General features: G+C 37.0%; 1 protein-coding gene across 4 annotated transcripts in view; it reads right to left on the bottom strand.

Moving 5' to 3' along the window:
- VPS8 (VPS8 subunit of CORVET complex) overlaps positions 1–26,699 on the bottom strand; it is a 254,482-nt gene that overhangs the window by 192,126 nt on the left and 35,657 nt on the right. For all 4 annotated transcript variants that reach the window (XM_044251922.1, XM_044251925.1, XM_044251923.1 and 1 more), the window contains 13 exons: positions 26,268–26,392; positions 24,044–24,130; positions 21,615–21,682; positions 20,025–20,178; positions 19,858–19,917; positions 18,526–18,633; positions 16,024–16,104; positions 12,852–13,022; positions 5,933–6,007; positions 4,926–4,961; positions 3,519–3,609; positions 3,061–3,107; positions 1,795–1,884 (listed from right to left, as the gene is read on the bottom strand). In XM_044251922.1, coding sequence (XP_044107857.1) covers positions 1,795–1,884; positions 3,061–3,107; positions 3,519–3,609; positions 4,926–4,961; positions 5,933–6,007; positions 12,852–13,022; positions 16,024–16,104; positions 18,526–18,633; positions 19,858–19,917; positions 20,025–20,178; positions 21,615–21,682; positions 24,044–24,130; positions 26,268–26,392 — 1,193 coding nt within the window. The remainder of the gene's footprint in view (positions 1–1,794; positions 1,885–3,060; positions 3,108–3,518; positions 3,610–4,925; positions 4,962–5,932; positions 6,008–12,851; positions 13,023–16,023; positions 16,105–18,525; positions 18,634–19,857; positions 19,918–20,024; positions 20,179–21,614; positions 21,683–24,043; positions 24,131–26,267; positions 26,393–26,699) is intronic.

The raw sequence follows: 26,699 nt of genomic DNA, 5'->3' as shown, positions 1-26,699 counted from the left end.
CATTGGTAAAAAGTAAACCCAGAATAATGGTTCCTACTATTGTTTCCTTTACCTTCTAGAAGACTTAATCGCTAATCAAAAATTGCAGCAGATCTCTTGCAGCAGAATGAAACTTCCAGTGTATATCTAAAGAACACATCCCCATTATGGTGTGTTTCTCTGTAAATTTTATAATCTACTAGAAACAATCATCTATAGTCCCTGTCATGCACGATTCTTTTGCATTTCTCCACCAGAACATCACCTTTTTTTCCTTTCTTCTTTTACAGCTCTCTGTCACATCCTTCCCCAGCACAGTGGCTTCTGTATTACACATATACACACACCCCTCATTAGTTCCTCCAAGCGTTCCCTATGAGAGGTCTCTTCCAAAAAGCACACCTTTCAATGGCCAGAGTTCTTTCATAAATACCATCCCATCATTTCTTGGTAACAACATCAACATCCCCTTGTTAAAACACTACATTCTATATATACTGCAATGATATACAAATTTATTTATATATAAGGTATTAGTGCCAAATAGTATTATTCCTGAGTGCTTTCTTTCTGCTATGTCTTCCTCCTAAGTTATCTGATTTCATAATTTCATTGGGGCTTATTCCTCTACTTTACTGATAAATCTAATGAGCCTACAACCAAACTAATAAAAGTTACTCTGCCAGAAGCCTACTACTGTGGCATTAAAGAGCACAGATCGTAAACCAAATCCTTCACTCATACCCTCCAGCTCTTAACTGCAATATCTATCCTTGTCTTCCAAAGTCACTAGCATTGAATGAAGATAAGGAAATATCTAAGCTGTGCCACTCTTCAGAACATCAAAACTCCTAGATTTCTTCTAAGTATTTCCATTAATGTACACAAACATTCTTTTGACTGGATTGCAAACTTTAAGATAGCAAGGACCATGTCTATTTTACACACTATACGCCCAGTGCCAGGGGCATACTTTGCCATATGGACCAAGTCCTGCCCACAGTCTGTCTCTGAACGTCTCATAGCTAAGAATGGTTTTTAAATTTTTTAAGCGCTGTTTAAAAAAAAGAAAGAAAGAAAGAAAGAAAACAAAGAGGAATATGTGACAGAGACCATATGGCCCCTTCACAAAGCCTAAGTTTTCCCATCTGGTCCTTTTTAGAAAATGTTTGTTGACCCTTCAATTTTTGTTAAAAGTGAAGGTAGGGAAGGGAGAGGTGAGGGAGCTCAAAAATGGAAAAGGACAAACAGATTTGCAATAAATATAACTGGAGATCACTACCAACAGTACAAATCACATAATAGGAGTTGTACAGGTCTTTAAATTGTTTCTTGCCTTCCATTTCCATGGATTCTAAGAGAAACTGAGGATCTTTCATTGCATATTTTAGAGATCTTTGGGGGTAACCAATCAGTTGTTGAATCACAGGTGCTCCTAGAACTAAATTTAAACATTGGTAGTACACCTCTTCTCCAACCAGCCTAGTTAACAGAAATGTTAGTCATCAGCAAAGTAGCAGCCACTTTAGTAAGGTGTCAGTTCACGGGTCTGGACCCTCACAGATACATCTTTCCTTCCACAGAGACTAAATAGCTGATTGCATCGACCCTCCACAACAGTTTCCACATCTGTTCCCATGTGACCTGTTAATTCAAAATGTCATCATTTAGAATGTTGCAAAAGCCCTGAGATAAAGTTCTGAATGCTGAAAAATGCTCAACCAAAACATGAAAGTTCCATTCTCAAGTAACATAAAGGAGCGGTATTAGACCGATTCACAGCAGTGTCTCTCAGAAGCACGTACAAAAGTGTACCTGGAAATGCTGCTCCATCACTTGGATTTTTCCCTGGTCTGGACACTTTTTCAGAGCTCGATCTGCATAGTGGAAGAGGATTTCTACCATCTGTAAGGAAAATAGCCTTGTATAGAAAATCAAAACATATCTCTAATATTTTTCAATATTAATATGTGTGGATCTTCCTAAATAATACTGAATCAAGCTATATTAAAAATATAATTTAAAATTTTAGCGTCTTTATTTCCCATTATTTTTAACCCCAGACTACTAATTTCTTTCAGGCTTGGGAAACTACTAATTTGCTAATCTCCAGGTTGTGGACCTCAGTGGTAGATATGCTGCTCAGGAAATGAAAAACTGAAGTCCAGCTCTTCAGAAATGCTCTGCTGCAGGTCTCTCCCTCAAGAACACAGATAGAGGGACACCTGGGTGGCTCAGGTGCTAAGCATCTGCCTTCAGCTCAGGTCATGATCCCAGAGTCCTGGATCATGCCCCACATCGGGCTCCCTGCCCAGAGGAAAGCCTCCTTCTCCCTCCCCCACTCCTCGTTGCTTGTATTCCCTCTCTCGCTGTCTCTCTCTGTGTGTCAAATAAATAAAATCTTAAACAACAAAAAAAAAGAACACGGATAGAACACAACTCCCTAAAGTATTCTAGCAAATACTTAGAAAACAATTCATGTGTCTGAAGAGTGACCAATTTCTATTCATGTGTCCTATATGCTTACACTAATTTGGAATATTATTTTTACCAATGCATTTGTACAATTTTAAAAAAAGAGGAATGACTATGTAATAAACAGATTCAACCAAGTCAACATTGGGGAAATAAAGCCAACATTAAATATTAATATTAACAATTTAATGCTAATTAATAATAATAAAACATTAGCCCTCTCTGCTACCTCAGGCAACTACACACATGTAGTATTTCTATTTCTCATAATCACCCGTTTATGAAAACTAACACAAGTTGACTTTCTATGGGCTATAATTAGGCTCAGAAATAATCCAGATCCTTGGCTTTCTCCCTTCTCTTTTCTGCTGTCTTTTGGCTATTTTACAATTTTATCATCTTCAAGAGAGTAAGCAAGAAAAAAAGGAAAGGTGATAAGAAAGTTTAAAACCATTCAGGATGATACCAGGGAATTATAAACTGACTTGTTTTTTATATATTCTCTCCTTGACTGTAGCCATCTACCTAATTATGCCCCAAATTATTAACGGATACCAAAAGCAAATCTGTACTGTACCCTAGTGAAGGCCCTATTAGAATACTCACCCGATCGGCAACAACAGCCTTGCGCTTACTGGCATCTCCTGATAATCCTGCATAGAAGCAAAATCCAGCATAAAAACAAAGTCCATATCTTCGGGACTGAAACTGTTACGGTCTTTTATTTACAACCTGTGCTCACAACAGACATTATTTTAACAAGCCTAGGTATCAAAATGTTGACTAATCTTCCATAAGAGCATCTCCCATCTACTGGACAACATAACATATCAACGTAATTCCTTTTTATTTCAACAGTGAATTTTCCTTACAAAATAATTTAAAAAACAACATTAAAACTCTATATCCTGTATTTGTCATTAACCTTTCTCACTGAAACATCTTGTTCATAAAATATTTGAACACTACACTAAAATGTATTCTGTGAGTGATTATTATTATTATTATTATTCATTCTCTCTACTCTAAATAATGTATACTATACAGGTATTCTGTTAACTTACCCACTACAGCTTTCGCTTTTCCTTCATGGAAAGACCATGCAAGAGCCAAGGCTTCTGTAAGACAATCTTGTTTGAGGAGATGATCCACTCTCTAAAATGAATAAATGAGAAAAGATAGACCCCTCTGTTTAATCAACTACTAGTTGGAATTCCTATTCTACCTAATACCGTTTTCAGAAGTTGTTGCTTAACAGCTAAAATTATTCCAATGACCATTTGACTATCTTCTTTTTTTTTTTTTTTAAGATTTTATATTTTATTTGAGAGACAGAGAGAGAGAGCACGTCCCCCACAAGCAGGGTGGGAAGGGGGAGAGAGGGAATTCCAAGCGGACTCAACACTGAGCACAGAGCCCAACGCGGGGCTCTATCCAGGACACTGAGATCATGACCTCAGCCAAAACCAAGAGTCAGACAGCCCACCAAATGATCCACCCACGCACCCCTGTGACTACCGTATTCCTAAGAAAAATAATTTCTTAAAGCACTGTATTGTACAGTGACTGTACAGACTAAAACAGGCAGCCACAAGGCCTAAAGATGAAAAGAGGAAAAAGCTGGAATGTCACCGTTAACAAAAATGGCCAGTTGTTTATCACAACATCCATTCACTCCCTCCTCTTCAGTAACAAATCCCATGTGTACCTGAGACAGCAATATACCAGCTTAAAGACATTTCTAAGACCCCCTTGTAGCCACTCGGTGCCATGTCACTAAGCACTGGTCAATGACAGGTAAGTGGACCTGTTGTCTGGCCTTTCTGGGATATGACCTTAAAAGGCAGGGGCCAGCCCTCTCTCCCCTGTCCTCCTGCCTGGAATGTGAACTTAAGAGCTAGAGCTCCATCAGTCATATTCGAACATAAAATGAACTAGAGATAAGAATTCACACACAAGGTTGGGGAACAGGATAGTTTACTAAAGACCATAGAGTTGCCACACTAGCCACAGACTCCCTACCTCCAGATTGTTTTTACATAAGAGAGAAATCTTGGGGGCACCTGGGTGGCTCGGTTAAAGCCTCTGCCTTCGGCTCGGGTCATGATCTTGGGGTCCTGGGATGGAGCCCTGCGTTGGGCTCTCTGCTCAGCGGGGAACCTGCTTCCTCCTCTCTCTGCCTGTCTCTCTGCCTACTTGTGATCTCCGTCAAATAAATAAATAAATCTTTAAAAAGAGAGAAATCTTGTTGAAACCACTGTTATTTTAAATTTTCTGATATACATAGCTAAATGTAATCCTCATTTAAAGCCAGTTTTGTCAAATCAAGTACCTAACAGTTACAGTGATTCTGATGTACACTTCTGAAATTAAAAAGCACAAATCCAAATAATCTTTTCCAGCAAAGTCAAAACAAATGTTAAGATATTATCAATTCACAGCCCTACCATGTAAAGTTACTTCGAACTTACCTCTCTCCAGCTTCTCAGCATCATCACATAAACAGACTGGAAAATAAAGAAACCATAATTAAATGATCATCTTTAACAGCCTTGTTTGGGACACATTTGTCCCAGTCCCACATCTCATTTTACATCTAAGGAAAAATACTTCATACTACAGTGAGAGGTATCTACTAAAGGGCTTTTAAGGGCCCACATTAAAGAGTAAATTAAACATTTAACGGTCACTAAGTCTATCATCCAAGGAGTTGATTCCACAGAGAAGGAACAAAGAATGCCCAAATCCCTGTACTAACTTAATAATATTTTGAATTGTAACAATGAAGAAATATTTCCTCTAAGTTAAAAAAAAGCAAGGAACAAACTAATATACAAAAAATCTCCTATTCCAATGATTCTATTCTAAGTCAAACACCTCAATGCATTTTAATATACCCTAAGCTGATGATCTAAGCTAAATAGCATCTTAATTATATGACATATATACATGATAAGGTACCTTCCTGGTCATGAAAACATTAATGTGAAAATTATGAAAGTATATCCTTGAATCAAGAAAATAAGCATCCTATGATAACCTAAATGAAAGTAAAAACATGTCTAAAAGTAGAGAAAATAAGCTAAAAATCACAACTATATAACCCCTGAAAAGGGAGCTGCCTGGCTCAGTCAGTTGGAGCATGAGACTCTTGATCTTGGGATTGTGAGTTCAAGGCCTGCACTGGCTGTAGAGCTTACTTGTAAGAAAAAAAAAATAAAATCCCCTTTAAAAAAAAAATTACTATATATATATATATATATATATATAGCAGTATATATAGTTATATATAGTTATATTAGTATAATCTAATATAGATTAGATTATAGATTATATATCTATCTATCTCCCCTAAAAGTTTTAGATTACTGCTATCAATATTCACTTTACAATGCCCAGCTCTCTTTACCAGAAACCTCCTTTAGCCCCAACTATCCTGACACAAACAAATGCCAAGTTACAGAGCAGAGGAGCTTACTTTTGTCCCCAAATAAAAGATCTGACCACCATAGCTACTGATGGATTGATAACAAGCCTTCTCTCCAACCAAAGCCTATAAAAAAAAAAAAAAGTAAAAATCACAACATGCATTAGAAGTCTCATTAAGTTTTATTTATTTTTTTTTAATAAGTCTTATTAAGTTTTAAAGAATGTTAAGTACACAGACTAAAATTTTAGGTCAACATAGTTTTATTCCATAAATTAGTGGGGAAAAAATGTCAGTCAAGTGCCAGTCTGTCAGAGGAAGTAGCAGAAAAGACAAAGTGCAGAAGGTTGATTCCCTGCTTGTATATGGTCATTTTACTTTTCAGAATAAGAGAGACATGGGAGGAATATGCCAACTTTCAAAATCTAAATGGAAACTGTTGCAACCTTCCCATTATTGGAAGACAGACATTCACTGAAGAACACGGCCGTTTGAAAATGGTACCTCTAAGCTCTTTGAAATCAACATCAACCTAAAACACAAGGAGAAACAGGAAGACGAAGCAGCGTAACATATGGGAGTCAGCCTAGCCCAGCTAAAGAGAAACAAAACCTATCATGTGATAAATTTGGATTGTGAATTTTTACTCTGTTACTGAAGGTATGACCCTACTCTAAACAACTTTCAAATTTCTGACATTCAGTTATCCCATCTTTGAAAAGCCCTGCAGTTTCTGTGGAACTTAACTACGTTAATATTTGTAAATGTCCCCAAGTATATAAATGGTCAATAGCTGATAACCCTAATAACTGGTAACTTTTCACTATGAAATTTAAAAATGTATACAAAGGTGGGGAGAATATACAATGAACACTCTGCAGCCATTAACCAGCCTCATCAATTACAAGATCATCTCCAATCTTGCCTCACCTGCACTCCCACGGACTACCCTATACACAGTATAATTCGAGATGATTCTCAGATTTTGAGTATTTATAAAAATTCAGTATATGCATAATAAATTAGTCCTTTTTAACATAACCACAACTGCATTAGTCTACTTCTCAAAATTTAACAATATGAAATAAAAATAAAATAAGTAAAAATCCTCAATATGAAGTAAGTGTTTGGACTGCAAATGGTCTCATAAATGTCAAATATTGTTGAGGTTTTTGTTATTTTGTTTTTGCTTTTTCTACGTTTCATGTGTCTAAATCAAGATCCGACCAAGGGCCACATTATTGGAGCTGGCTGATAGATCTCTTAATGCTCTTTTAAGTTTATCCATCTCACTCCTTTATTTTCCCTGAAATTTACTGCAGAGAAACTGGATACTTTTCTTATAGTTTCCTACTATCTAGATTTTGCTAACTGCATCCACAAGGAATCTTTTAACATGTTCCTCCACCTTCCCTTCCATATTTTCTCTGGAAGAAGCCTGATCAGAATCAGGGTCCTTTGCTTTGATTTTGGTTCGGTTTTTTTGGCAATATTACTTTAAGCACGATGTTAACTATAAGATTTTTATAGATGCCCTTGTTTATATGACTGAAAAAATTACTTTTTTATTCCTAATTTGCTGAGTTTTCTCAGGGATGGATATTGAACTCTACCAAATGCTTTTTGATTGTCTTGAGATGATAATCATGGCTCTTCTTTAATAATCAACTAATATGGTAAATTATACAGAATCTGAATGCTAAACCAAACTGGCATGCCTTGGAAAAACAGCATGTGATCATAATCTATTACTTTTTATACATTGCTGTTTTCTATTTGCTAATATTTTAAGTATTTTTGTTTCTATGCTTATGAGAACATTAGTCTGTAGTGTTCTTTATTGTAGTATCTTTGTCTGATTTTATTATCAGAGTTAATCTAGTCTTATAAAAAGTTATGTGGGGGCACCTGGGTGGCTCAGTGGGTTAAAGCCTCTGCCTTCAGCTCAGGTCATGATCCCAGGGTCCTGGGATTGAGCCCCTTATTGGGCTCTCTGCTCAGTAGGGAGCCAGCTTCCCCCTCTCTCTCTCTGCCCGCCTCTCTGCCTCCTTGTGATCTCTGTCAAATAAATAAATAAAATCTTTTAAAAAACAAAAAAGTTAATGTGGTCCCTTTTTGAAAAAATTTTTGTCTATAACCATTATTTTTTTTCCCCCTTATATAACAGACCTCATTAGTAAAGCTATCTGGGCCTGGAGCTTTCCTGTAGAAAAATCAATCTATTTCTGTAACTGCTGCACACTTAGATTCTCTATTACTTGTTGAGTCAGCTTTGGTAATTCGTGTATTCCAAGGAATTTTTCCATTTCATCTAAAGTTGTTGAATTGATTGGCATAAAGTTATGCACATCTTTTAATATCTATAGACTCCCCAGTGAGGACACCTCTCCCATACCTGATACCAGTAATTGTGTCTTCTCTTTTTCTTGATTAATGTCATTAGAGGTTTACCAATTTTATTTCTCTTTCAAAGAACCGGCTTTTGGTTTCTTTGATTTTCTCTGTCTGTCCATTTTCTATTTAATTGATTTTTGTTCACCTTTTTATTTTTCCTTCAATCTACTTTAATTTTGCTCTTTTTCTATTTCCCTAATTAAGACAAAAGGGCACTGATTTAAGATCTTCTTCTTTTCTAATGTAAGTATTTAATTCTGTGAGTTACCCTTAAAAAACTGATTTAACTGTAGACTACATATTTTGGTAAGTTGTATTTTCATTCAGTTTAGAATATATTCCAATTTCCTCTGAGACATCTTCTTTGACTCATTGGTTATTTATAAAACAGTTGTTTAATTTCCAAATATTTGGGTTTTTTCCAGATTTACCCTGATGATTCCTTGAACAATTTATGGACGTTTGTTTTACAGCCTAGCATATAACCTATACTGGTGCACATACCACATGCTCTTGAGCAAAGTTTGTAATCTGCTTTCCTTCAGAGGAATATTCTATAAATGTCCAGGTCAGTTGGTCAGTAGTGTTTAAGTCTTCTATGCCCTTAGATTTTCTGTCTACTAATTATAATAATGACAGATGGGTTTTGTCAGGTTTTGTATAATTGTGGCTTTGTTGGTTTCTTTCAGTTCTGTCAGTGTTTGCTTTATGTATACTGGAGGTCTGATACAGGGTACATAAAACTTTAAAGTTCTTATGTCTTCTTGTAACCCCTTTTTATCAATCTGAAATTTGTTTATATCTCTGACAATATTTCCTTCTCTGAAATCTAGCGATTATGATTAGTTTCCATGGTATGTCTTTTTCCATCATCTTACTTTTACTATATCTATGTCTTTATACTTAATGTGTTTTGTAGACAGCATAGAGTTGATTCTTGCTTTTCTTTATCCAGTCTGACAATCCCTGCCTTTTATTTTTATATTTTTATTTTATTTTCTTATTTTTATTAACATATAATGTAGTATTTGCCCCAGGGTACAGGTCTGGTGAATTGTCAGGCTTACACACTTCCCAGCACTCACCATAGCACATACCCTCCCCAATGTCCATAACAATCTCTGCCTTTTAATTGAAATATTTGGACTATTTATACTTCCTGTAATTAGTGATATGGTTGGGTTTGGATTTATTATCTTATTAACTGTTTTTTCTACTTGTCTATTCCCTTTTTTATGCTTCACTGAATTTGATATTTTTTAACATCTCATTTTGTCACTACTATTAGCTTATTTAGTTACACTACTTCTTTTTCAGTGACTGTTCTAGTATTCACAATATGTAACTATAACTTATCTCCCTGTACATTTCCATATTACACAATTTGATGTATAATGTGAATCCTTACAATGATATACTTCTATGCCTCATTCCCTGCTGCTATATACTACTTTCATCATTCACACTACTTCTATATTATCATAAACATTACAACATATTATTTTTGTTTTAAATAGTCAATAGCTCTTGTTATATAATAGTACCGAGGTATAATTCATATGCCACAAAATTCACTCATTAAATATAAAATTTAGCAATTTTTAATAAATTTACAGTTGCCCAATCATCACCAAAATCCAGTTTGAGAACATTCCCATCACTCCACAGAGATTCCTTGTTCTCATTTCTAGTCAACTTCATTCCTACTCCCAGTCTCGAGTAACCACTAATCTACATCTATCTCCATAAACTTGGCTTTCCTGGACATCTCACAGAATCAAACAATCTTTCTCTATGGCTTCTTCCACTTAACATAGTATTTTTGAAAAGGTTCATCCATGTTGTAGCATGTGTCAGTAGTTCATCCTCTTCACTGCAGAAAAGTAGTCTATTACAAGGCTAGGTCACTTTTTGTTTATCCATTAACCAAGTGGTAGACGTCTGGAAGGTTTCCATTTCCCAGCTATTATGAATAACATTGCTATGAACATTTGTGAACAAGTGTTTGCGTAGGCGTATGTTTTCACTTCTCTTGGGTATATACCTAGGAGCAGAACTGCTCAAATGAATATGTTCAACATTCAGAATATGTTCAACCTCTAAAATGTTTTCGACAGCAACTGCGCCATTTCCCACCAGCAGCGTGTCACAGTCCCAGTTTTTCCACATCCTCACTAACACCTGAGACTGTCTGCCTTTTGAGTTACACAGTCAGTCTGCTTGGTGAGAAGTGCTCGCTCACTGCAGTTTGGAGTTGCATTTCCTTGATGATGAAAGACATCTGAACATCTTGGCTATGCTTGTTAGCTATTTATCTATCTTTGGAGATTACTCCCAAAGCTCCAAAGTAATGAGAGTTGTTTCTGATGAGAGATCTGCTCTCATACTTACTGCTGCTCCTTGGCATTTAATGTGACTTTTCTCTGTGGCTGCTTTAATATTTTTCTCTGTGCCACTCATTTTGATCAATCTATATATGGTTTCCTTTATTTTACCTGTGCTCGGGTTCACCGAGCTTCTTGAAAATTTGTGTTTATAGTTTGGACAAGTTTTGGGCCACTATTTCTTCCTTCTTTTTCCTCCCTCCTTTTCTCCAGAGACTCCAAATGCCCATATATTAGGCTACCCAATGCTGTCTCACAGGTCATAAATATTTTTTTTAATTATTTTTTCTGTGTTTTATTTTGGGAAGATTCTATTGCTCTATCTTCAAGTTCACTAATGTTTTTTCCTATCTCATCTACTCTGACATTAATCCCATCCAGAGCATTTTTCATCTCAAGCACTAATAACTTTTATCTCTAGGAGTTAGATTTGCATCTTCTTTAGTATCTTCCATGTCACTACTTAACTTTTTGGACCTATGGACTATGGTTGTAATAACTGTTATGTCCTTATCTGCTAATTCTAACAACTGTTTCAGGTCTAAGTCAGTTTTGATTGATCTTTGTTCTCACTATAAATTGTGCTTTTCTTCTTCTTTACACACCTCATAATCTGACTGAATGGCAGACACTATGAATTTTACCTTGTTGGGTTCTGGAAATTTCTGTATCATTAATATTCCTATGCTTTGTTCTGTGGGTAGTTAAGTTACTTGGAAACAGTTTGATTCTTTCTGGTATTATTTTTAAGAATTGTAGTGGGGACCAGAACAGTGTTTATTGTGGTCTTAATTACTCCCCACTACTCCCCACTACAAGATGGTCCTGAGTATTCTACCCAATGTCCTATAAACCTTCTGGCTGGTATAAACAAGCCAATATGAGCACTGGATATAGTTCCTTCTCAATCTATCAAATAATTCTTTCCCTGGCCTTGGGTAGATCAGCATTTGCTGATCAGTAGTCTGCTGAATAACCAAGGGGAACCATAGGTATAGTGCTTGCTCTCTTCTCCAGTATCTGGCCCTGCAAACTCAACCCACCATAGTCTTCCCACAGTCTCAGCTCATGAAGTCCTTTAGGCTCCAACTGGGTTCCACTCCCCTGAGCTATAGCCTGGAAACTCTCTCTAGGGCTCTGTCACTTGTTTCTCATTTTGTCAGGGACCGCTGTCCTTCACTGCCTGATGTCCAGTATTCTGAAAAGTTTTTTTTTTCCTTCTATATGGGAGAGTAAATCCAGTGCCCATTATTCCATGTTGGCCAAAAGTGCAAGTTCAAAGTCTAACACCATTTCTAATAATCATTCAGACACAAGAAAATATGTAAGTATGGGAGAGTAATTAGTCTTCAGTGAATTCTACTGCATTACCATTTCTTATTACAGATTGTCTTGGTTTCTAAATTCTGTGGCTGGAAGACCCTTTCATATTTAAACTCTGAAGTTCTAATATCTCAGGGAGATTTGAATAATGGCTGCATATCACACCATAGGTGCTCATTAAATATGAACACCATTACTATTTTTCTTTCTCAAGAAATTACCCAGGAAAGCCTCTAGATGTCTCTCTTAAAAATTAATGGTTTAGGAAATCACAATTTGAAGCAATTTAGCTGCAAACTATCTGTGTAAATTGCTAAAGGCCATTATCATGGTTGCTTAAGATATAGTAAAATAAATACTAAGGTAATACTCATGTGTCTTCCTTCTTTTCAGATTCCTACATTTCATCTATCCCCTATTCTTAAAGAATCTTCTTTCTTTCTCTCAAAGCCATCTTGATCTTTTAATGCCCTTAGTCACCATACCTGCTTGGGCCTTTACCAATCACCCAAGTCAGTCTACCTATCTCTGCCATTCAACCCTTAAATCTATCAGGCTTACTGCCACCATATTAAACGTTCTAAAATATTCTGCTTATACAATTTCTTTTCCATAAATTTTCAACTGCATTTCATTATTTTAGTATAAAAGTGAAAATTCTTTGGTATTAAATAAGTCACACTTCTGAAGAAAAGATAACAGGAATTACTGTTTTAGTTCACATTCCTGAATACTTATAAACACACCCATATCCACCTCAATCTAGACAGCAAGGTAACTAACTTCTCGGGGAGTTCCGATTTCTAAAACAAACAACAATAAAATACCAAGTTTATCAAACGAATTCTAAGATAATGGATCACCCTTACCAGTGCCTGGCTAACATTTCCTCCAGTGGCCAGGGATTTGAAATGGCTGCTGTTATAGACCAACTGAACTTCTGAGATCTCCACTGTTTCCAGTTCTTCTTGAGTCTGCCGATCAATCACATGCAACTTCTCCACACTGTCCAAGAGCACAACTGTGCGTGAGTTTATCCACTGCAAATCAAGCACACCACAAAAAAAAAGGTGAGGCCCATCCTACATCATCATTCAGGACAAAAAGAAAGCCTGGCTGCTCAGTTAAATTATATGGAGGATTTTATCCATTTAGTAATTTGATGAAAACAAAATCAGAGCAAGAACTACTTGATGACAGTAGTGGCTAGACAGTACTGGATAATAGTGCATAACACAGTAATGAGTTCTGACAGTGTTAAAATGACCCATAGCATTTAAAAAGGTAACTAATAAGGGAGCCTGAGTAGTTCAGTCAGTAGTGCCTGACTCTCAGCATCATGAGACCAAGCCCTGTGAGCTTCCCTGAGGTTTAATAGATATATTAGAGTATAAATTAGTTTTAGTAAAATTCTTTAAATCGTACACTGGCACAAATGAATTAAACAGAATGATAAACTATGCATTTCTCATGTTTTTGACATTAATTAAAGTGCAAATAAACCTCATAAACCTATGTGGTCAAGTAATTGTTAGCATTTACATAATATATATTTTAAAACAGAAGCATTCTAAAATATGTATTTCTTTTAAAACCTCCCCACCATTACGGGAGAGCTCCTTGCTTTTCTATCTCTCCATATTCCAAATTTTCTTTAATAAGTACTATTATAATTTTAGAGTTATGACATAATAATATTAAAAATCTTCTGAAGGATGCCATTTTGATAAATTTCTTGGGTTTTATAGGTCTTATTTTCTTTTTTTTTTTTTAAAGATTTTTTTATTTGTGAGCCAGAGAGCGTGTGCATGTGAGTAGGAGGAGGGGTGGTGGGAGAGAGTCTTCAAGCAGACTCCCAGTGAGTGTGGAGCCTGACACAGGGCTCAATCTCATGACCCATGAGATCATGACCTGAGCTGAAACCAAGAGGTGGTTACCCAACCAACCAAGTCACCCAGACACCCGTATGATTTCTTTTAAAAAAAAAAACTTAAAAAAAAAAATTCAATTCCTCTCCAGGAAACAAGTGAAATTTTAAAATCTGCCCAATTTAGGGGGTGCCTGGGTGGCTCAGTCATTAAGCGGCTGCCTTCGGCTTGGGTCATGATCCCAGGGTCCTGGGCTCAAGCCCTGCATCGGGCTCTCCACTCACTGGGAAACCTGCTTCTCCCTCTCTCTCTGCTTGTGTTCCCTCTCTCTTTGTGTCTCTGTCAAATAAATAAAAAATAAAATAAAATAAAATCTTCAAAATCTGCTCAATCAGAATTTTAAATTAGCCAGAACAAAGTGCTTCTCCTGTACTTTCTCTCGCCAACATTCAAGTTGTTTTATTTATGACCTATTCCATGTCATCAAGGATTATTTGCATAATACTATATCAAAAACAACCAAGTTAAAATGGATCACTTTTAACATAAGTGAAAATACACTCTCATCACTATAAGGGAAGGGTTTTTGTTCTGTTTTTCCCCCCAAAATTTCTCTCTCAGAAAACAGGGAGTTTGATGCTCAAATCATTTACAAAGGGCTCCTATAAGGTGCTCTTTTGATTATTTTAAAAACAAAGTATCATTTAGGAAAGACACATTATTGGCCTTATACAACCTTAGTCAGTACTAGTTTTTAGATGCTATCAAAGGCCACCTAGTTTAAAAAGAATGACCAATGTTCTTAGCAGGTATAGCAAATTTTCCTAAGATTAGACCCTCACAATTGAAACTGCTGACACTGTTGTAAATGAGCCTTTTAATGGTAATTTATAAAGCAATGCAGTTACTATCATGTCATGGAAAAGCCACAGGACAGATGAAAACACCTACTACCCTACTGTGGGGAGAACAGCTACTGTTGGTTGAAGGAAAACTTTCCAGGGACAGAATCTTATGCAGATTTTAAGAGTGCTGTGTCTCAAACATCTTCAACAGAAGCAATTATGATGAATTCTAGGAAGCTGTGTTAGATAATCCAAAAGGAGTCCTGATGATGACAAAGGCACTGATGTCTTATATTCATGAGAAGAGTTTGAAAACAACATTTTGTGAAATATATGAATGGAAAAAAAGTATTGTGTCTAAATCCACAGTCTATCTGTGAGATTAAAAGGCAATGTGCAACTAAATTAATAAATTGTATATTATAAAGAAAAGATCCATTTCATCTACATCTTAAAAAGTTATTAAGTTAGAGGAAAAACTTTTAGCCAACTTCTTAGAAAAATGAGGCTCTGTCTCTTATTTAGGGTTACCTATATCCAAGCATATACAGAATGTTTCACTGGATATTGACACACCAAAAGCATTAATGACAGAAACCCAGAAATACTATAATTACACTATTTGCAAAGTTGACACACAACTTGAAAAAGAAAAAAAAACTTGATACAAAAAGAAACGTTTTTTTAAACCAAAAAGTTGCTTAAAATGGAAATGTATGGTGGAGAGAAAATTCTGCAGTTTTTAGCCGTGAAGAAAAAGAATGAAGTACATAAACTCCTGAACTAATGAGGATAAGCTCAGAAGTACAAAAGTATGTTTACAAAGAAAGCCGGGCAATGATCCTCAAGAAACCCACCCAAATTCTTCTGAACTTTCCTTTGAACTAATCAGGACATCAAAGAAAACTTTTCCTGACCCTGCCACACTGTTCAGCAGGACATAGGCTGAAAGGCAATTAAAAGTAAGGTGGCACCAGGGCATCTGGAAAGCTCAGTGAGTTAAATGTGTTGGTTTCGGCTCAGGTCATGAATTCAGAGTTGTGAGATCAAGCCCCACATGGGGCTCCATGCTGGGCATGGAGCCTGGCTAAGATTCTCTCTCTCCCTCAGCCCTCCCTCCTAGCTCTACCTCTTCCCACACCGAAAAAAAAAAAAAAAAAAAAAGTAATATGGGATTACACCGAACTCAGACTCCATTACTTTGGTCCCTATTTTACATAATCCCAAAGGTCAAGATTCATGGCAGAAATCCTGGTAGTGCTAATATACAGGGTCTCAAAACAATTACATGAGATAAATGGGGACAAATTAATCTGAATAATACTCACAGTAAAGTTGATGAGATCATAGTAGAGGTGAAGGTGCTTTTGCTTAGTAACATGAATTGCTCCAGACTCATCTCTCTTAACCTGATAGTGAAATAAAAACAACTTAAATACCAGATATGTTTTGAGGGGTTTTGGAGATACTTAGTTATAGTCTACCTGGAAAATGACTTCCATCACAGTACAGATAAGCCCAAAATATTGGCTATTAAAGAAACTATTACATAAATGAAAAAAATCATTCATACCATGATTTGTACCAAAATGCAAGGCACACCTGCTCAGTGCTGTCAGTCCTGTAACATGTGTTCACTCTACTATAATTCAGAACAAATGACCTCCATCCCATCAGTGACCGCACTCAGCTAGAGTTAAAGCATAAAATGGGACTGACCACATGATATGATAAAGTCATACTGGCCTCACCAGATACCTGAATAAAGTCTGCTGACCTCACCAGATACCTGAACACACGAGACCTCCTAACGCAGACCCTTCGCATACTCTCATCTTCACTTCAGCAGAGCACTCCCCCTGGAAGGAATGACAGGCCAGTAGAAGGAGCACGTGATCTAGACTCACATGGTTCAGTTCCACTGTCACAGCTGCGTGACCAAGGGCCAATCACTTATTCCTTCTCAGTTTCTTCAGTTGAAAAATGAAAATGAACACCAAATTTGTTACCTATTTGGCATATACTGAAAGGGTTTCACAAACAAAAAACAATGCCAACATTACCTATTCTCTTCTGATTCACTAAAGTCCTTGCTAAAGAAGATCACTTGACTTATACATATTCTAAATCCCACCCCCTTCCCCACTGCTTAATATTACCTCTCCCTTGCTGGCATATGCATTCACTCCCTTTTAAGGACACTTTTCCTTTTGCTATCTAACATATTTCTGATTCCTCCACCTTCAAATAAAAAACAAAAACATATAGCCATTCCCTGATTTGCTTTTTACAGATATTTAACCATTCTCATGCCTCTTGCAGCCAAACACTAGGGGTGTAAATCTGCTCTTCTTGACACATTTTTTTAACAAGCCTCTACAGAGCTTCTACCTCCATTCTGTTGATAATTAGTCCTCTGAAAAGTTTCTAATCAACAACTACTTATGGGGGCGCCTGGGTAGCTTAGCAGGTTAAGTGTCTGCCTTCAGCTCTGCTCATGATCCCTGCTCAGTGGGGAGTCTACTTCTTTCTACCCCCCCCACCTGCCCACCCTCACTCATTCTTTATTCTCTCTCAAATAAATCTTAAAACAACAGCAACAACAACAAAACCAACAAACTACTTGCACATTCAGTGGTCTTAACCTCAGTGGTCTTCTCTCTTGATCTTTATTTAATAATGGTATTACCCTGGAAGTGACCTAGTCCTGAAGCCTATCCTTTGTCTCCTATGTGGGGCCATACTGTCCCACTTCCCCTCCTACCTCTATGTGTCTTTATTGGAACATTCTTTCTTGATTCCTTTTCTTTTTCCTTTCCCTTGTGAGTGCCTGCCAAGGCTACGTATGCTCTGGCTTTTGATTTTCACAGCTTCAACAACATTCTCTATCCTGAAATTCTCACCTGCACTCCAGACTTGGATTGTTGTCTGCGCAGAGGACATTCCCTGAGAGAACACTTAAGAATCCCACCTTTGCTTCTAATGCAACATATTCAAATCCTCTGTAACCCTGGCCCATCAAATAGCTCATGCTTCTAAAGTACAGTCAGAAAAGATTAATTCATATCCTTTAGTTCCCAGATCCAGTGAGAAGCCTTGTCCTTCCTTCAAAATATCATCCCTCACTCTCACTGAAACCAAGCCTCCTTGTCTGAAGACCTCATACCTGCTTTGGCACAAGAGCAAAACCCTCCATTTCCCCCGCTATCACCTATAATCTATTTTTCCTGCTACTTCTATACCGGTCTTCCTAAAGTACCATTTTAATCACATCTTTATCTCTTGAATTACGAGAAACCTGTAGCTCCTCATTACCTAGACCTAATAATTATATAATCTTGATCAGGGGTCAGTAAACTTTTTTTGTAAAAGGACAAACAACAAATATTCTACATTCTGTGGATAATACAGTCTCTGTCACAACTACTCAATTCTGCCACTGTAGCATGAAAGCAGTCACAAATCATATATAATCAAATGGCCATGACTGTGTTCCAAGAAAACTTCATTTATAAAACAAGCAGCTGGCCAGATTTGGTCCATAGGCCAAAGGTACATAGGTACAATCACATATTTACACACACAAACCAGTAATCATTTGTTAGTCAAAGGAGATGAACTGAGAAATACATGGAGGGGCATGGAGCTGAGGTGATCCATTGTTTTCCATGTTAATCATTAAAGCCTAAAATTAAAATTAAATAATCATTCTCTCTCCAAAGAATTATAATAGCATATATTTTGACATAATATTAAATCGCTGATGAATCAGGAAGAAAATATTATGATAAAGGGCTTTATAACAGATCTAGCATCATATCAGGACTTACCAACAAAAAATGAACAACATCTCCTCTGCAGAAGGCAAGCATGGGATTCACATAATTATGTACTGCCACAAAGTGCCAGGCCAGCAATGGAACACTGGAAGGATCCATCTAAGTGAGTAAAAGGCCAAAAACACATATATATATATTATATATGTTTGTATATATATAAATATATATATATAGCAACACAGTTAACAGACAGTAGGACAAAAGGGAAACCAATTAAAAAGAGCATCTGGCTAGTGTTCCTTGATAAAACTTCTCCTAATTTCTCATTAAAATTGCAGTGAAGCAGGGACTGACTGGGCAGTATCAAGAGGGAACTTTCTGGGTTGATGCTAATGTTCTGTATCTTGATAGAGGTTTCGGTTATAAAGTATATATACTTTAAAGTTCAGCAAATGACCAAGATCTGTGCAGTTCACTGTAAGTAAATTCTACACTGAAGGAGAAACAAATATTGAACTCTAAATGTAATGCATGCTGAGTATTTAGGCAAATGAGTATTAACTTTTGCAATTTATTGGAAATACATTTAAAATAACAATTTGATGGGTGGATGGACAGAGACATATTTAATAAAGTACAATAAACTGTTATTCATAGAATTTAGATAGTAGGTATACAAATGTTCGATGTGAAATTCTACTTCTCTATTTGATAACATTATATTGGAAAAAAATAGTAGTAAAAACATACAAAAAGATGCCAACATACACCACCAAGATAAACCTCAGTTAACCAGTGAAGCTAACCTAAAAACACTAATGGCAATCTAAGCTAGCCATGCTCTCTGAAAGGGCAAATCTGTTTCCCTGGAGGCCCGGACATAATGGAATACCAAAAACAAACAGAAGAGTGGTCTCGCTCAGCACAGGGGCTGTGCTCTCAATTAGTATTGGCTCTGTACCATCATTCTCCATCTCATCCCATCAATACCTCTCCTCACATATACACTAGAAGATCACAACTCTCTGAAAACAACCAAGCAGCAAAAGAAAGGGAAACTGGGGTATGCGTCATAGATGCTCAGAAGTAGCATCTATGTACAAAGTATGTATGTACAAAGTAAAATACTACAGTTGTTCTCTCATAAACCTAAACAAATTAAAACAATAAAAGTAAAGAAGTACAGACCCTGTGATCTGTACCTCTCTAGTCACCAGCTTATACTGCTTTGGTCACATCAAGGTAACTCCAGATGATGATCTTTGGAGCACTGACTTCCATTCTACCTCGTTTTCTGACAATCTCACAGAATTTGCCACTTTCAAGTCATTTCCCCACTTCTGACATGGTCTTTTTGCCAGTAAGATGGAGAGGTTTACTCACCCGTCCATAGGGAAAAGTCATCCACACTTTCAAAGATGGTTTCAATCCAATGACCAGTATCTTTAGAAGAAAAATGTATTTTTAATGTTTACCCTATAATTTTCAAATTTTTGGTATTCAAAGCCTCTAAAAGTTAGGAGTTTCACCTTCTAAATATACCAACCAACCTTTGTTAAGGAAGCCATGGCCAATAAGGAAAACTGTGTGATGGGATGATCTTTCAACTCAGGCTTCGAATGGAGAGGCTCAATACAGCAAACTTCACCCTTGGAACCACTGAATAGACACCTAGACTCACATGTTCTCACTCCCATCACTCTCCTGCAAAGGTAACCAAAAAATTCAGAATTGATTTAGTAATAATTCAAGGCACTACCATCTCTAGCATGGACCACTACAATAGCCTCCTAACTCCTATTCTTGCCTCAATAATCCAACTCCATAGGACATCAGTAGGTTCTTTGTAATGTCAGATTTATCAGTCTTCTCCTAAAAACACTCCAATGGCTTGCCACTATACATAAAATAAAATCCAAACTCCTTACCATGTTTTCAAAGGTCCTATATGATTTGACTCCTGCCTTCACTCTTTTCCCACTACTATCAAAGTCACACTCCAGCCACAACTGCCTTCTTTCCGTGCCCACTTCAACACCTTTGTGCTTGAACATCCCTCCACCTAGAACACTTCTAGACCTTTGCATTTGTTGACCAGATTATCACTCAGGTCTTTGCTCACATGTCACCTTCCTGAATTATCCTCAAGTGCACTCCAGCAAGCTGACTGGTCTTATTTTCTTCAAAGCACTTGTAACTATCTGAAGTTATCTCATTTATGTATTGTTTAGTACTGTGTCCCTACCCCCACCCCAATGAGAATTCTTTTTTTTTTTTTTAAGATTTTATTTATTTGACAGAGAGAGATAGAGCAAGAGAAGGAATAGAAGCAGGGGGAGTGGGAGAGGGAGAAGCGGGCTTCCTTCTGAGAAAGCCTGATGAGTGGCTCAATCCCAGGACCCTGGGATCATGCATGACCCAAGCTGAAGGCAGATGCTTAACGACTGAGCCACACAGGTGCCCCTATAAGTTCTACTAGAGTAGTACTTTGGTTCACCGCTCCAAGTCTGATGCCTAGAACAATGCCTACACATAGGAGATGCTCACTAAACATTAGCAGAATAGTAATTTGTAAGCAATTACTTTGGGCTTAGCAATGTGAGAAAGAATGAGAAATATAAGAAACACAGTCCTGACTTTGAGAACTTATGGAAACACAATGTGCATTGAATTTTATGTTCAAATTGTTAAAAACAACAACAACAACAAAAAACCTCTCCTTTATAAATATCCGCCCATGTATCTAGACACTAGACAGTCTTTGTTCTTATAGAGAAACAGGGCAATTCCTAGGCAATAAAAACCTTTCTACACCGTTAGGGTTATAATCAACTGGGCCTGGGGCCTAAACTGAAATTAGTGACACACTCCAGAATCATGGTTCCCAAGACCGACATCTCGTATGAATTCCCTGGGGAGCAGGAGTTCAGAATTCCAACTCAGACCTACTGAGAAAGAATTCTGGGTGGACAGACCTGGATCTCCAAATGTTCTATAAGCCTCTCCAAGTCATAATATACAGCCATCACCTATTTTTAATCACATGGGTTTTCCAGACTGCTTCATGTTCAACATCAAGTCATTAAACCACAGCTAGTCTTTTCATTTCATTTGTCAACAAATGTTCTTTAGTCTCTTACTTAAAAGTCAGTTCAAAAACAGAGCCTCCGCTGTCATTGCAAATTGCAAGAGTTGGATCATCTGTAAACTGAACAGAGAAGAAATTCACTTTCTTAGAGATGTTTCAACAATCAGTCAACTATTAAAAAGGGAAAAAATCATAATGTCTTAAAAATCTAAAAAAAAAACCACATTAAATAGCATTTGAAATCACCTAGATTTAGTACATCATTCTAAATATACAAACTTACCCATATTCAGAATAAAAATGGCTCAATATCTTTAAAAGCCTGAGACTTTAAAAAGCAAACCCACCTTTCATCAGGATCAAAGAGAAATACAAACTATATCTCAGAAAAAGCCCTAAAGTTCCACTTGGGTTCTTAACAGTAACTTTTTCTAAGCTGCTAGTAAACTGAATAGGGTCTACTAGATACATTTGCAGTTGCCTAGTTTTCAAGAACAAAGACATAGTAAAAGATATTTGCTATCTTTGGGAAATAAACTTGAATACGTTTTCTGCCTAACTGAAGAATTAGTGCACTATATTTAAAATAGTTTAAATACTTTTTATGGAACGATTCCAAACATGTGCTGCCTCCTGATCTTACTTGACAGAGTATACTTCAGTTATTATCTACTCTGGAAAACTCCAAATAACAACTAACAGTCACAGTGACCGATGGTCCTAAGGGCTTATGAGGTATACAAAACTGAGTAACCTGAGTCAGTTAGAGTGACCGGTCTCCCTAACCCCAAAGACTGGTGAGCCATCCTAAATGGCATGTCTTTGTTCTCTCTGGGACAGCTGAGGTACAGCTGACTACTGTTAAATCATTCTTCTGGAGACTACTGTAAAATTATTCTTCCCACACACAGGCACAACAAAGAAGACCCACACCTCAGTTCTCAAAGGCCTCATGGACCAACTGCCAGGGCGCGGAAGTATATACCTGAATGTAGGAAAATCAACTGAACTTGCATTTTTATTTATTAACTTTCTACTTATCTTTGTGTTTTGGAATGTACTTAAATATTAGTACAGTACTACATTTATAGTATTTTTTAAATAAATAAATACACATATACACATACATACATATATACACACACATGTATTAAGGATGTAAGCCCAAGTTGTTATTGCTGGGATGTAGGGTTAAATTTGGAGAACAATGAGTAAGAGTACTAAAGAGCAAGTGGCTGTTGTCAATCCAAGACTCTGGAGTATTCAATCATATATATATCACTTGCTACCTCTTACTCCAACGTCACAGCCCCTGCGAGGGCTTTATCACCAATCCCAAGCAACACAATGGCTACCATTTCCATGCTTTTAACCTCAGCTGCGTTCTCTGTCCTCTCTGCCTTTGTATCTTCTGTTTCCTGTTTCTCTCAAGGATTTTGCCTTTTTCTATAAATGAACTGTCCTTTTACAAAACCAATTAGTTATCCCTTCAGCTAAACATTTATTGAGCAGCTACCATGAATAATCCAAAAATAAATGCAAAACAGATTTGGGTTTCAAAAACCCTCATCTATTAAAGGAGAGAAGACATAAACACAAACAACTGTAACATGCCATAGGAAAAGAGATCAAGAAAAACTGCCATGATGTTCAGAAACAGGGGAAATTCTATTTCTCCTTGTCTTGGTTGCTTTCAGTGTTACTAAATGCTTCAGTGCTGCTTTGTCACAAAAGACTTTTATGTAACTAACCTAGAAGCAGGCACATAAACTCCAGATGCTTACAGACTTTAAAAAGCATATGTATGGATAAGAGAGGTCTGCATGGCTAAGCAACCAAATGTGTACATGATTAAAATCTACAAGATCTGATTTTAGACTTCCCTAGTTACAGTCCTTTACCTTTTATGCTTCTGAACATGGGCCTGACAGTATACAAAAACCAAAGTTCACATTGTATTTATAAATGAAATGTTACCTAAGCTGGCTTATTTTTCTCAGACCTGTACGGAGAATGCCAAGACTCAAATCGTAATTCTTTTCCCTTAGAGGCCTGAAAGAAAATAAACCAACAGCTCTGTTTCTAAACATAGTGCAAACCTCTGTGCTTTCACAGCTGGCGTCTTGAATCTCAGGAAACTCCCAACAAAGTGTGACAGAGCAATGTCGGTGGACTAAACAAAAGGTAAAAAGGCCTTTTTAAATCTCCGTATGATTTTTCCAGGAGGATACTGCTGCCAACCTCTGGTCTAGAACCACATGGGTTTACTCTTTCTGCTGTTCTATTAGATGTCAACCCAACGTGCAGCTGAATATTACCAAGGTAGCCAGCCCATCTCCAGTTCTAACCTGCAACGCACCCAATGGGGCCAATCAAAGAAAACTTCAGTTTCAAGGATTCCGTTTTTAAAGAAATGTGCTTAAAAATGCACACACAAACATAATAAAAAGTATTAGACAAGGAAAAAAACCCAAGTATTACCTTAATATGCAATATTGCTGTTCCTGGAGGATGAGCATCTGTTATTGATCGTAGAAGTTTTCCGCTGGCCAAATCCCACATTGTGATCTAGAAGACAACTCAATGCTTCAAACACCAAACTATTGCTCTTTTTTGGACTTAAGTGTCCTGCCTTGTGGAGAAATAATCCATCCCTGGTCTATAAACATTGCAGGCAAAAAACTATGAAGTTGAAACATAACCAAAGGCCGCAGCTTCATTAAAGCACAGGGCCTTGATCCCATCTTCTTCATCTTCCCTTCATCCTGCCCAACCTACTTTTCCCTTCGGATTTTAAACATTGTTCTTATACCAAGAAGTAAACAATTTCTTCAATGAGTCAATCTCTTTAGCAATGGTAAAAATTATAAGAAAGGCTCACTGCCAAACCAACTAGTGATGTATAAGTCACACGAGAAAAGCCAAAACTTATTGCCAGTTTCAGAAGTAGAAAGCAATTCTAAGAGTTATCCAGGAACACAGTAATGAGAATAGGGAAAGCAGAATACAGTATATTCAAAAACCAGCAACAATTACCTATGCTACTATAAGGAATTAAATTTTGACATAATAGCCTGGTTGGTTTATAAAAGCTATTTATTTACCTAGACTCATAAATTAAGATATTAAAAATCACAAATTCTGGCTCAGTTGATAACAATTATTAAAAACTGAATAAAAGACCAAGCAATTTCAGGTTAGCTCTACAGACATGTCACTACAATTTTTGGTCTTTGAGATACTGATCTAGAAATATTTTTTAATTAATCAGACTGGGTAAATTTAATGCAAGTTTATTTTCATATCCAGATACTCATGTACAGAACTCAATGCAGTGAATTCCCAAATATCAACAAATGGACTGTAATAGCTGCGTTTGCATTTCACCTAAACAATTGCTTACTACATACTTAGTGCCCTCATCTGTCCCACCCCTGCTTTTCTCCTATCTCCAGTGTTATCCCACTTCCATTTTTTTCCTCCAGATTTCTATTTAAATTCTAGTTAGTTAACATATAGTATAATACAGGTTTCAGGAATAGTATTCAATGATTCGTCACTTACATGTTAACACCCAGTGCTCATCATAACAAGTGCCCTTCTTAATACCAACCAACCATCCATTTAGCCCATCCCCCACCCACCTCCCCTCCAGCAGCCCTCAGTTTGTTCTCTGTTGTTAAGAGTCTCTTAAGGGTGCCTCGGTGGCTCATTCAATTGGGTGTCTGACTCTTCCCAGATCATGATCTTGGGTCATGGGATCAAGCCCCCCATCAGGCCCCGTGCTCATCACAGAGTCTGCTTGTCCCTCTCCCCCGTTCCTCCCTGCTCATGTGCTAATAAATATTTTCAAAAATGGTCTCTTACGGTTTGCTTCCCTTTTTCCCCTTCCCATATGTTCATGTTTTGTTTCTTAAATTCCACATATGAATGAAATCAGATGGTATTTGTCTTTCTGACTTATTTCACTTAGAATACACTGTAGCTCCATCGATGTAGTTGCAAATGGCAAGATTTCACACTTTCTGATGGTTGAGTAATATTCTTCTGTGTGTGTGTGTGTGTGTGTGTATAAATCTTCTTCTTTAACCCACATCTTCTTTAACCATTCATCAATCAGTGGACATTTGGGCTATCTCCATTGTTTGGCTATTGTTAATAATGCTACTATAGGGCACCTGAGTGGCTCAGCGGGTTAAGCCTCTGCCTTCAGCTCAGGTCATGATCTCAAGGTCCTGGGATGGAGCCCCGCATCGGGCTCTCTGCGCAGCAGGGAGCCTGTTTCCCTTCTCTCTCTGCCTGCTTCTCTGCCTGCTTGCGCTCTCTCTCTCAGTCAAATAAATAAAGTAAAATCTTAAAAAAATAATAATAATGCTACTATAAACATTGGGGCATATCAACCCCTTCGAATCAGTATTTTTGTGTCCTTTGCATAAACACCTACTATTGCAATTGCTAGATCATAGCACAGTTCTATTTTTAACTCTTTGAGGAACCTCCATCCTGTTTTCCAGAGTGTCTACACGAGACTGCATTCCCATCAACATGTAAGAGGATTTGCCTTTCTCCACATCCTCACCACATCTGTGGTTTCCTGTGTTGTTAATTTTAGCCATTTTGACAGGTGTCAGGTAGTAGAGAGATACTAGGCTTTTTTAAATTGATTTTAACGTTGTCTTATGGATAAAATAAAGTTCACATTTACCTGTCCTTTAGCAAAGCCACAGAGAAGTCTTGAGCAGTCATTGTTGATACTGAGGGCAGAGATGGCTCCATACTGACCTCCAACACTAGTACTACCCAGACAAAGTCTCAAAGCTTGATTCTGATCTAAAGAAAGGGAATTTGTAAAATCAGGTGGAAGAAATGAAAGGAGTAGAAAAATATGTATTTAGTATCAGCTTGTTTTCAAAGACTTGGGAGGTAGCAAAAATCAAAAGAATCAAAGGATGAAGTTATATTCATATGTATTTATTGAGCATGTAGTAGATGCGGGGCACTGAATTATATACTAAGGATGAAGAAAAAAACCAAGATCTACAAGGAAGCATAATATAGAAGCTGTTAATAAGTAAAAAAAATCCATAAATAATATTTATCTCTCCGAACAAATCAAAGATCTTTCATCTGTCTCATT

This window comes from Neovison vison, chromosome 6 (assembly GCF_020171115.1).
Source record: "Neovison vison isolate M4711 chromosome 6, ASM_NN_V1, whole genome shotgun sequence".
In the NCBI taxonomy this organism is placed as follows: Eukaryota; Metazoa; Chordata; class Mammalia; order Carnivora; family Mustelidae; genus Neogale; species Neogale vison.
Note: the sequence above shows the minus strand (reverse complement) of the source record. Positions and strands in the feature narration are given on the sequence as shown.